General features: G+C 38.2%; 1 protein-coding gene across 7 annotated transcripts in view; it reads right to left on the bottom strand.

Moving 5' to 3' along the window:
- Arid4b (AT-rich interaction domain 4B) overlaps positions 1-13,425 on the bottom strand; it is a 125,307-nt gene that overhangs the window by 46,823 nt on the left and 65,059 nt on the right. For all 7 annotated transcript variants that reach the window (XR_013051496.1, XM_042278229.2, XM_076572938.1 and 4 more), the window contains exons 8-10: positions 12,233-12,371; positions 3,557-3,636; positions 861-937 (exon numbers count right to left, since the gene is read on the bottom strand). Coding sequence is in view for 6 of the 7 variants with exons in the window: in XM_042278229.2 (XP_042134163.1) it covers positions 861-937; positions 3,557-3,636; positions 12,233-12,371 (296 nt within the window). In the remaining variant the exon portion in view is untranslated. The remainder of the gene's footprint in view (positions 1-860; positions 938-3,556; positions 3,637-12,232; positions 12,372-13,425) is intronic.

Raw genomic sequence — 13,425 nt, 5'->3', positions numbered from 1 at the left:
AATTTTCTTCTTTAAAATGGAAATTAAGCTTATGTACTAAAAGAACATTTTAAAAAGTTGAGTCGATGTTTTATTCAGCAATTACAAAATAGTACCATTATCAAGCACAAAAAAACTAACTAGAAATGTTCTTTGCAACTCTAACTAAACCAAATTTGAAATTCTGTTAATAATAAGTTTAAACTACAATTGGCTAGAAACAATTAATTTTTTATACTATGTGGTATTAATTATAAATGTCATAATTCGTTATGGTTTTAAGGCAGTCTACTGACTGTAACAGGTAAAGAAAAGTGAAAACAGTAATTTACAATGGGGAAAAAAAGAAGTACCAAAGGCAATTACAGTACTATATCTTCTCTGTCAGATATAACTATTAGAGTCTTTTGCCTAGGAATATTTATTAGCAGAGTTAACAAGTCAAAATTACCCAGATTTTGTCAACCCTGTAAATCAATAGTGAGTTTACTAGGGAAAATTCAAATTACTGAAATAGCTAATAATATGTTTTTTTAACTGCTGTTCCAGATTATTACCTTAATTAGAACTTCTACCAAAGAAAGATATATAAAAAGATACATGAGTTTTCAAAATGTAATCTACTGAAAAATGTTAATAAGTAAAAGAAAACTTAAAAAAGTCAAGAAAATTAATTTATGCCAGGTGGCAGCGGCATGTGACTTTAATGTCAGCACTTGGAAGGTAGAGGCAGGGAAATCTCTTGTGAGTTCAAGCCCAGCCTGGTCTAAAGAGTGAGTTCTAGGGCAGTTACACAAAAAAACTCTGTCCAAAAAAACAAAAACAAAAACAAAAACACAGGTTTTAAATGACTTATAATCTCTCCAAACTTGTTCCCTTACCTTGTTTTAACAGAGCATCGGGCTTCAGTGCAGTGTCACTAGTAATTTCATGGACATCTTTTCTTGGAACTGAAGTACTGCATTATTCAATTATAAAGATGAGAAAATGAGAGATTAAGACCACAGTCATCAAATCATAGACAAATATCAAAAATTAGTATGAGTAATAAAAACAACTATACATAGGGCTATAAGTTCCAATCACACACTGTCTATGGAAGAATCCTACCTTAAGATTTGTTTCATTTATACCTGGGTTCAAATTCCAGAACAAGAAAAGAGGGAAATGGTATCAAACAGTCCTCTGCCTAGAAACAAATGCTGAACCTCTACAGCAATGTAATAACGAAAACAAGCATTTGAATGATAACACATAAATGGAATGAGGAAGAAATCAACAGTAAAACTTGCCATTATCTTGGGGTAATAATGAAATTAGTTTAAGGTAGGACAAAAATATGCCTGTTAATAAGATAAATTTCTCTTGTTTTTCTTTGTTCTGGGGGTGTTCTCAACAATGTTTCAAGAATTATTTTAGGATTATAAATTAACTTCTAAAATGAAATTAGGCTTCTTATGGAATGCCTCAAGCCTAAGGAGAGTTATGCAAAAGACTGGGACAGGTTAAATAATAATACCATTTATTATTCTCTAATTTAAATAAACTAAAATTTGGCTTCTATATATTTGGTTTGTACTAATCGTCCCCCACCACCATCACCACCAAAAACAATTAAAAAAAAAAAAAAAAAACTCAAATTGTGAAAACAGAATTTTCAATGCTCCTTCTCTTTAAAACCTTGTTTGGTGGCTAGAAAGATGGTTCAGGGGTCAAGAGCGGGTCTGTTCTTCAAAAAGACCAGACTATGATCCCTAGCACCCATAAGGAAGCTCACTACTGTCTGCAACTCCAGGTCCAGGGGATCTGACACCCTCTTCTAGTCTCCAAGGCCACCAGAAACACAAAAGTGCACACTGACATACAAGCAGGCAAAACATTCATACACATAAAATTAAATTTTAAAAAATTAAATCTTTTATTTTAAAAATTTCAGGCATACAAAAGTGAGCAACAATTGTGCAAATAAGTCTCATACACACCTCAGTCAGATCACAGCAGTTAGAAACTCACTGTTTCATTTTCAGCTCTACATACCTCCCTCCCACCTCCACACATTATATACTTCATTTTTCATTATGAATCTTTAAAACACTTTAATGAAAGTATATTATTAAATATCTAAACACAATTACCTTTTCTAGTTTTAGCCAGAAGTAACTGGCAAGTGAAACTGTACATATTTAAAGCATACAATGTGATAATTTAACACACACATACTATAAGAAATGACTGCCACAATTCAATTAATTAACACATCTATTACCTGACAGTTACCTTTTGAGGGAATGGAGTGGGGAGTGAGAAATACCAAGTACATAAGAACTATCAAGAACTACAACTGCCACATTATCTGGAAGACTCTGAAGCATGAAACTGAACTCTTATGCCCTTTAACTACCATCTCCCCATCCCTCTACTCCCCCAGATGTAATTTATTTCTTAATATGAAACAAGTACTCAAATTTGGTGTTGAAATGTACTTGATTATCTCAATTTTGTTAAAGTTGTTTTCATAGATTATTTTCAAATTTACTTTTCAGAACTTGAAAACCTAAACACTAAACCTCAAGAAGTGGTGACCTAAAGGTACTGACAACTAGTAAGACTCAGGAGAAAATTATTTTGCTTCAGCTGTGCATAGTAACATGAACTTGTAGTCCTGGTTATTAGGAGGTTGAAACAGTATGATATTGAGCCCGGGAGAGTGAGAAAAGGCTGGGGAAGAGGAGGAAGGGAAAGAGAAAAGGAAACATACAGTTTCTATATCTATTTAATTCTTCTAAGTAAAACTGAAAATTCAGAACTCTTTTCTAAAAAAACTTCAAGAAAGACTGCTTTTTTGCCATGTGGAATGCATTTTCAAAAAATACATTAAAATCCTGAGATCATGGTAAGAAGCCATTCGATTAGCGGTTCTCAACCTTCCTAATGCTGCAACCTTTAATATAGTTCCCAAACCATAAAATCATTTTCATTGCTACTTCATAACTGTAATTTTACTACTGTTATGAATCATAATGTAAATATCCGTACTTTCTGATGGTCTTAGGCAACCCCTGTGAAAGGGTCATTCAACCCACAAAGGGGTCATGACCCACAGATTGAGAGCCATTGCAATATATCTTAGTTAGAAATAAAGAGTAAATAATCAAGAGCAAACCCTAAGACCCCTGACATGGCCCAGCAGGTAAAGATACATGGTGTCAAGCCTAAGAGCCTGAATTGAGTCCCCATAACCCACATGGTAGAAGGAGAAACAACTCCAACAAGATGTCTTCTGAACTCTACATGTACACAATGACACTAATGTACCCCCCACCACAAGTAAATAAACAACACTGAAGAAACAGCATATTAGGAGCTCGTTAATCAAGTTATACATGACTAAGATGGTAGCAGACCCAATGAGTAAAGAAAGACACCCTAAGACTTCCAGAGAGTGTGAAAGCCATTCTCTTTGAAGTATAAAGGCATTAAGGTCAAAAGGAATAACTAAACTTATCATTTAACATCCTAATTTGGAAAACCTGGCTTATATGGGATAGATTCTAAAAATCACACGAACAATACTTACAATTTGCCATCTTTGAAAGATCGAACAAGAATATTGTCTTTTTTCACAGCAATCTCATCACTACAGTCAGGACAAACCACCTTTAAAAGAAAGTATAGAACTATCATAAGTGAAAGTATATTTAGTTATTTACACGCCTGCTATCTAAATGTTTCTGAAGGTGTAGGGCAGCACTATGGGGCTGAAGAAAGGACAAGGGCCAGTGTACCCAGAGTCTCATATACCAAATGCTAAGCCTTCAATAAAAACTAAAAGCTTGTAGAATGATCTAACACAAAAGTATGTTGTAATAGATTTGCTTTACAGCTGGGCATAGAGACACATGCCTTCAATTCTAGCACCAGGAAGGAGAGGCAGGCAGGTCTCTGTTCCATGAGTTCCAGGCCAGAGTACTCCATAAGTTCAATCCTGAGAACCCAGGTGGTGTTAGGAGAGAACTAACCAACAAGCTGTCTTCTGACTTCCACATGCCAATATACATAAGGCCATGGCATATGCCCCATGAATAAGTGCAATTTCAAAATTAAATTAAATTTAAATAAATAAATAAATAAATAGTGAATTATTGGGCCAATGACATGGCTCAGTGAGTAGATTCCTGCTGTCAAGACTGACAATCTGAGTTAGATTACTAAGGACTAGCACTGTAGGAAAGAACTAATTTCCACAGATTGTCCTCTGACCTCCATAGGCATGTGCTAGCACTCACACCCACCAAAAATAAATAAATAAAAATGTAAAAAAAAAAAAAATGTCTTGCTATGAAGAAAATGGCCCACATAAGTATAAGAGCTGAAAGCTACAGCTACTGTAGTTACCTAGGTGAGTAATGGCTTGCATGTCAAGTAATGGCAACAGAAAATTTAAGGGAGAAAAAGCACCAAAAGTAGAAAGGTGAGACAGACAAGAAGAAAAACTTGGTTTTGTCTTTTGCAAATGGCATGTAAAAGGAAAGCTACTGAAGGGGGCGAGAGGAAGGAGAAAATAAAGAGTCTGGGTCGCAAGCTTCAAGATGACTAACTGGCAAATATACAAGTCTTGTACTCATCCAAGTTAATAAAATTTAGGGATCAAAATCTTATTAAGCCAAATGTTATGTAATCAAAACACTTCAGGAGGCAGAGGAAGGAATATCAGGAGTTCAAGGCTGCCCTCAACTACTCATCAAGTTTTAGGTCAGGCTGTCTCAAAATAAAACATTAAAAAAAACAAACAAAAAGTATTCTGAAACTTGCAGCCCATGAGCTCCCTATGAGCTACAGATTTTGTAAATACACATACAGCTGTTCATCACGGTATTCCCTAGTACCAACTGAAGCTATAAAGAGAAGAGGAGATAACCCTGAAGAGAACAGTCACATTTTATAAACTTGAATCACAATACTATAATTAGTTAGGAGAACTTAATGAAGACTGAAAAGGAGGACCATGAAACCGCCAAACTTGAGATTTCCTTACTTTAAAAAGGGAATATATACCACTTATTTCCTAGTTTCAATTAAGATTAAATGAAGCTACTTATCTTGTTTGAAACAAGGGTCCAAAGAAGGGTTTATAAAAAGATACTGTCACTGGCCACTGTGGCTCAGCCTAGTGATACCAGCACATGGAAAGCTAAGGCAGAAGGTTCTTTAGTTCAATATCTGCCTAATTACATAGAAAAAAATATTATCTCAAGAAGTAACAAAAGACATGCTGGATAGATGTCTCAGTTAAGAATACTTCCTACTCTTCCAGCAGACGCGTTTCATTCCTACTACCCATGTCAGGTGGCTCACAACCACTTGTATCCAATGTCTTCTAACCTCATAGGCACCCTCATACACATGGTATACACTCACACAGAAACATGAAATTATTTAAATTTAACTTTAAAAAAACTTTCAAATAGGACATGAATTAGAATCCCTAGCAATTATATAAAGCCAGGAATGGCTAGGTGGTAATGGCACACACTTTTAATTCCAGTACTTGGGAGGCAGAGACAGGCAGACCTCTGTGAGATAGAGGCCAATCTGGTCTGGTCTACAGAGAGTTCCAGGACAGCCAAGGCTACACAGAGAAACCCTGTCTCGAAAATCAAAAATAAAATAAAGTCAGGCAGCCTTTAAAGTCAGATGGCGGAGACAAGCAGACACAGGTAGGCCTGTGGCAGCGGCCCGCAGAGGTAGACGAGTCTGGCGGCAGCGGCCGACAGGGACATTCAGTCCCGGCGGCAGCTGGCGGAGACATTCAGGCCCAGCAGCGGTCCACAGAGGTGGACAGGCCCTGCAGCGGAGATAAGCAGACTGAGGTGGACGGGCCCAGCGGAGGCGGCCGACAGAGACATTCAGGCCCGGCGGCGGTCCACAGAAGTAGATGAGCCACGCGGCAGAGACAGGCGGACGCAGGTCGGTGACTCGCAGAGGTGGAAGGGCCCTGTGGCAGCAGCCGACAGGGACATACAGGCCCGCGGTGGCAACCGGCAGAGACATACAGGCCCGGTGGCAGTTCGCAGAGGTGGATGGGCCCGGCAGCAGTGACAGACGGAGGTAGGTAGGCCCGCAGTGGCAGCCGGCAGAGACATACAGGCCCGTTGGCCGCCAGCAGAGGCAGACAGACTCAGCGGCAGCTGACAGGGCCATACAGGCCTGGCAGAGGAGACAAGCGGACACAAGTGGGCCTGTGGCAGCGGGCCACAGGGGTGGACAGGCCCGGGGACGGAGAGGGGCGGACACAGCTTGGAACGGGGAAGCCCCTAGCCCCAAAACCTAGGGAAGAGGCTATCTCCGTGGGTCAGAACCAGGGCGAGTCTGGGCACTCCATCTGGGGACAACCCAGGGCCCAACTGCTGATCCTGTGAAACCCAACAACTTGAAGGTGTTGGTGAGACTACCCTGCTCAGCTGAAACCCATCTGGGAGAGGATTCAGATGCCTACACTTTGAAGTCTGAAGAAACAAGATCAGCTGAGGAGTTGACAAATGAACAAAACGTGACCTGGGAACACAGAAGAAGGCGCTACCCAGCCACTAAACCAGATCACCAGAATCATAAGTATATAATTCATCGACTGAAATCAGCTGTCCCTGAAGAAACAGCCCAATAGCACCAATTTAACCAAGAACCCCTACTAAACCAAGACTAAAAATTAGAACAAGAGAGGCACTCTCAGACACAGACACCACCTGCACCGCACAGAGGAAGAGATGAGTAGACGCCAGTGCAAAAATACAGGCAATAACATAAAGACCTATATGGCAACATCAGAACCTAGTGATTCTACACCTGCAAGACCTAAACATACCATGACAGAAGAAACAGAAGAGATCAACCCTAAAAATGACTTTAAGAAGATGATAGAGGCCCTTAAAGAAGAAATAAAACATTCCCTCAATGAGGAAATAAAAACTTTCCTTAAAGAGGAAATGAAAAACTACCTTAAAGAGGAAATAAAAACTTTCCTTAAAGAGGAAATGAAAAATTCTCTTAAAGAGGAAATAAAAACTTCCCTTAAAGAGGAAATAAAAAACTCCCTTAAAGAAATGGAAGAAAAAATGAACAAAAAATGGGAAGAAATCAAATCAAGTCAAGAAAAAGCAATTAAACAGATGAAAGAAACATTCCAAGATCTGAAAAATGAATTTGAGACAATAAAGAAAACACATGCTGAGGGAATGCTGGAAATAGAAATCCTGACAAAACGAACAGGAACTACAGAAACAAGCATAACCAACCGATTGCAAGAGATGGAACAGAGAATTTCTGACACTGAAGACACGATAGAGAAAATAGATTCATCAGTCAAAGAAAACACTAAAGACAAAAAAGTCCTAACACAAAACATCCAGGAAATTTGGGACACCATGAAAAGACCAAACCTAAGAATAATAGGGATAGAAGAAGGAGAAGAATACCAACTCAAAGGCACAGAAAATATATTCAACAAAATCATAGAAGAAAACTTTCCTAACCTAAATAAAGAAATACCTATGAAGATACAAGAAGCTTACAGAACACCGAATAGGCTGGATCCAAAAAAAAAGTCCCCTCGCCACATAATAATCAAAACACTAAACACACAGAACAAAGAAAAAATATTAAGAGCTGCAAAGGAAAAAGACCAAGTAACATATAAAGGTAAACCCATCAGAATAACACCAGACTACTCAATAGAGACTATGAAAGCTAGAAGATCATGGACAAATCTCATGCAGACACTAAGAGACCACGGATGCCAACCCAGACTATTATACCCAGCAAAACTCTTAATCACCATAGGCGGAGTAAACAAAATATTCCAGGATAAAACCAGATTTAATCAATACCTGTCTACAAACCCAGCCCTACAGAAAGCACTAGAAAGGAAAATTCAACCCAAAGAAGCTAAACACATCCATGAAAAATCAAGCAATAGATAATCCCACACCAACATACACCACAGAAGAAACAAGCTGGTGTAGCTATCCTAATATCTAGAGAAAAAGGATGTTTCAAAAGAGAAGAAGTCTTGTGGCAATGCTCAGTGGTCCAGGTAACTACCAGAACTTGGAAAAGTTGGTTGAACTTGGGATTGACTGGGAGGCCAAAGATTTAAAAAGCAGAAGATTCTCTCAAGATACAAGTTGTGTGATAATAGTGTGTTTTGTGTGTGTGAATGAGAATTTGTAAATGTTGAATTCTAGGCTTCGACAATCATTGTCAGTGCAGATTAAGCTGCAAGTATTTATGTTCTAAAACTTAAAGCTAGTTACGTCTTTCTAACAACTAGTTTTAATGTTTATGAGCATATTTTACCTAATTACCTTATCAGGATGTTGAGAAAGATGCATCACAAGCACAGGCTGGAGGCTGGGGGCTAGATGGTTTTGAGGAAGAGGTCTTGGTGGACTCTTTCATAGAGCAAAGGGAAGCAATGCCTTCTGGGAAATGAGCTAAGTTTTAATCTAGTCTTTAAGATTAGAAGTCAAAAACAAAAATATTAAGGAAAGGAAAACCTAACTGATCTTTGAAGTATTGTTATGTGGAATTGAGTGGGACTTTTGAGGTCTTTCTTCCAGAAAACAAGGACTTGGTTGTCAGGCCTATATTAGGCCTAAACCTTGGTGCCATGTAGTTGTACTTAAATCATTTCAATGGAAAGTGTCTTAGTGATTGGAACTTCTAGTGCAGTTTGGAGTTCTTCCATTTGAAAAATGTGATATTTGCATGGGATTGTTTGAATCTTGTTTTCTAGTTCCTCCCCATCACCACCCTCATAGTCTGAAGGTAGATTTTTCTCTTGATAAAGAAACAAAAAAGGTGAACATCTTGTTTGTAAATAGGTATCTAGTAACTAGTGGTAAACTTGAAATGGTAGAATTCTTTAAAGCCTAATTCTAGGTAGCCTTAAGAAAATGTATCTTAATTATTTTTGAACCTGTATTCACCTTGTTTTTTTCAAATATCTTAAGTTATATTTTCTTTTTCAGAGCTGCTTCTTATTTGGGGCTACTTTTTTTTTTTAATTAGGCGTAATTCATAAAAGGGTATATTGTTTTGATGAGACTTTTTACAACTGTGGCTGGATGTCTTTCTTTAGTCTTCCAAGAAGGGCCATTGTACATTTTTAGAGTTACTTTTTAAAGTCATGAGGTCAACAACTTGGACTACTATGCAAGGAAGTGCTAATGCAAATTAAAGCCCAAGTTGACCTCCAGCAGCAGTTCATTCTATGTTGACAGTGAGAGAACACTTTGCCTGTTAGGATATTGTTACTCGTGGACTGAAATGCTGAAGAAACCCCTCCCCCTATTTTGTTTTTTGCAAAAATCAAGGTATATTCTAGGGTTTCCTGGTTGACCTCAACAGATAAACTGAGATGATAGTCTTAGTTCAGAAATGATCTGAATGTAGATTTACAGTCTACGTGTACAGCTGGCTAAGTGAGATCGCTTTCACAGTTCTGCATGTATCCCATTGGCTCCCCATTAGTCACTGAACTCTTAAAACTGGTATTGTAACATTATCACAATGTTTTGTGCCAATTTTATAAACTTTACAGTGCAATATGTGTTCCTTTTCTGAGGCAAACCAAAGGTATATTTCTCAAGGGTCTGCTGCTAACAGCAGCGTTGATGGAGGATTTTTTATACATTTGTAATAGATAGAAATAAACCAGAAAAAAAGAAGAAAAAAAAAGTGGTGGAGGAAAAGGTGAACACTGCAAGAATACTCAAAAGGGCTGAGAGTTGCAAACGCCAAGAATGGCTTTGCATAGTAAATGGAATAGAACAGCTCTGAACTATAGCTAACTTTTCCTGGTTTGGTCTGACAGAATGACTCAATGCTTTTGTACAAAAATCAGAGCCTTAAAAACAAGGATTTGGTGAGATTGTAAAATGGTCTGCCACTTTGGCAAAACAGTTTGGTGGTTGGTCAAAATGCAAAACATTGTTACTCTGTTACTCAACATTTCTACCCTTAGGAATATATCCTCAAACTACTGAAAATGTGCACCTATGAAACATGTACATTAAGGTTTACAGCAGTGTGTTGCTAATAGTAAAAAAGTTAAAACAACTCAAATAGCTATCAAATACTGGAGAGAAATAAAATGTGGCTTATTCATACAATAGAATATTATTAAGACATAAAAATGAATGAGAAACTGACAGATTAAATGACTTTGGTGAACCTTCATAATTTCATTTGTAGATCTTTCCATTTCTAATTTATAAATACATTTGGGGTTATAAATTATAAATATACTGCCTCCTGTCAACATTGTATACTTCTATTTGATGATTTCTGTGTCAAACATTATATGGAAATGTTTCCAAGTATTTTCTGTATTAACTGTGAATGAATAGAACAAAATAAATTGCCTGTGATGGAAAAAAAGAAAAAAAAAAAAAAAAAAAAAAAAAAAGAATACTTCCTACTCTTCCAGCAGACGCGTTTCATTCCTACTACCCATGTCAGGTGGCTCACAACCACTTGTATCCAATGTCTTCTAACCTCATAGGCACCCTCATACACATGGTATACACTCACACAGAAACATGAAATTATTTAAATTTAACTTTAAAAAAACTTTCAAATAGGACATGAATTAGAATCCCTAGCAATTATATAAAGCCAGGAATGGCTAGGTGGTAATGGCACACACTTTTAATTCCAGTACTTGGGAGGCAGAGACAGGCAGACCTCTGTGAGATAGAGGCCAATCTGGTCTGGTCTACAGAGAGTTCCAGGACAGCCAAGGCTACACAGAGAAACCCTGTCTCGAAAATCAAAAATAAAATAAAGTCAGGCAGCCTGACCCTAGAACCCCAGTAGGGGCGGGGGTAGGGGAGTCCTTAATTTGGCTAATCAAGGTCACAGAGTTTGTGTGCATATGTGGCTAAGTTGTTTCACAGAAGTACATTTTATTTGCACATGTAAACAGTGTCTTTATGAAAATGTCCCCCCACACACACACACACTTGGGGTAAGGGGAGGACTGCAGGAGTGTGTAGATCAGAGGACAAATGGCAGGAGTCAGTTCTCTACTTCTACTCCTAAGTTTCAGGTCTTGAATTCAGGTCATTGGGGCTGGTAGTAAGCTAAACCTTTACCAGCTGAGCAATGGCTGACCTGGCAATAAGAATATGAGTGTCAATCCACAAAAAGTCTGCCCTTCTTTTGCATTTTAGACTTCATAGAGGACTAAGAAGTTCCAAAAGTTTACATCATGACTTTTCTACCCAAAACACCCAGTTTCTTCATTACAAAAACCACCTCTCTTAGACATTACCTTAGATTTGTTTGTACTGAAAAAAATTTGGGAAATAATCTTTATTGATTTAATGATGCAAGACACTCTCTCCTATTTTGTACCTAAAAAACCCGACTGGTTAGAAAAGCTAATGTTTCCCTGATAAACTCAGCTAGTTAAAAAACTAAACTGTTCCTAGCCAGGCATGGGTGGTACACACCTGTAACCCTGGCTCTTGGGAGGTGAAGGTGGGAGGACCAAGAATTTAAAGTCAACCTAATTACACAGATAACTGGAGGCCAAACTGCACTACATGAAACCTTGTCTTTAAAAGGGAGGGGAAGTGAATGGCTCAACAGTAACATGGTTTAGTGGTTACGAGCACGTGTTGCTCCTGCACAGGACCCAGGTTCAGTTTCCAACACCCACTTGGCAGCTCACAGTTGTTTATAATTTCGACTTCAAGGGATCCAGCACCTTCTTCTGGCCTCCATAGGTACATATACACACATAAAAGCAAATATTCATACACATAAACTAAAATTGTATGTATCTTAAGTATATAAGTGCTCTATCTGAATACAGAACCGGCATGCTAGAAGAGGGCATCAGATCCCACTATAGATAGTTGTGAACTACTCTGTGGGTGCTGGGAATTAAGCTTAGTACCTCTGGAAGAGGAGCCAGTGCTTTTAACTGCAGAGCCATCTCCCAGGCATCCCAAATACGTATTTAAAAAAAAAAACAAGAATTTAGCTGGGCGGCGGCGGCGGCACATGCCTTTAATCCCAACACTTGGGAAGCAGAGGCAGAGGCAGGTGGATCTCTGTGAGTTCGAGAGCAGCCTGGTCTACAGAGTGAGTTCCAGGACAGTCAAGGCTACACAGAGAAATCCTGTCTCGAAAAGCAAAAAAAAAAAAAAAAAAAAAAAAAAATTAGTCTTTCATACTCAATACTTACCAGTGCAGGAAACCACAGTGCTTTCTTTTTATCCAAACTAACATAATCTACACAAACAACTTTGCCTAGTAGCTCATCAGTCTGTTTCCTATCATCCTCATCGTCGTCACTCGATGAGGAGGAAGATTCCTCCTCTGGTCTAGAAAGAAAAAAAAAATAAGACATTCTCATTTACCTTCAGGAAGATAAATAAACCAATAGTTAGCAGGCTATTTCAGAACTTTCCCACTTTCCCCAAAAGCTGAAAATTAACTCTTTTCCATTTTAAATCATTCCCTAAATCTCCAAACAGTAACAGCAAGCTTATCTTCAAACAAAAGTACATCATATCCCCCATAAACTTTTGAATTTACTATTTTGAATAATAAGGGAGAAGGAAGGCATAGGCATAGTAGTGCATACCTAGAATTCTAACCAACAGTCAGGAGGACTAAGCAGGAGGATCTGAAGTTTGAGGCTAGCCTGGGTTACATATCAAGACATGTCGCAAAAGATAAAACAAAGATTAAGGAGAAAAACCAGAATAGCACAACCAGTCCCCAAATCTTGAAAAAGCTGAAGGCCCATACTACATATCCCAGTACTATATTACAATATAGGAGATCCCGGGGTCAATTTGTAAACATTCAAGGAGATAGGCTTCTGGCATTCCTAATACTGAGAAAACTTAAAAAGGGAGAAGGCAAGGGTTGGAGAGATGGCTGCTCAGGAGTTAAGAACACTGGCTATTCTTCGAGAGGAACAGGTTAGATTCTCAACACTCATGTGGTGGCTCAAAGCCTCTCTAACTCTAGTTCCATGAGAATCAATACCCACTTCTGGCCTCTGTGGGCAATGCATATATATGGTGGTGGACAGACATACATGCAGGCAAAACACCCATACACAGAAAATAAAATCTAAAACAAAAAGGCAGATTTTCTTTTTAACTGGAAGTTACTTTGAAGGGGCAAGGATACAATCTAGTTAAGAAACCACCACAGCAATCTTTAACAGCAAATGAACCGAGGAGTTCAGCATGGTTCTTCTGTGTTGCTGTAAAATACCTTACAGGAACTCAGAATACTGCACTGGGCTACTAAATGAGGAAGATGTCAACTATCAAAAAGAAGAATCTGAAATCAGGCACTATACTTCCTTGACATTAGAAAAAAGCTGCACATAATTCTATAAAAAGGAGAAAAAGACAAAGA

This window comes from Peromyscus maniculatus, chromosome 5 (genome assembly GCF_049852395.1).
Source record: "Peromyscus maniculatus bairdii isolate BWxNUB_F1_BW_parent chromosome 5, HU_Pman_BW_mat_3.1, whole genome shotgun sequence".
Lineage (NCBI taxonomy): Eukaryota > Metazoa > Chordata > Mammalia > Rodentia > Cricetidae > Peromyscus > Peromyscus maniculatus.
This window is presented reverse-complemented; position numbering and strand designations above follow the sequence as displayed.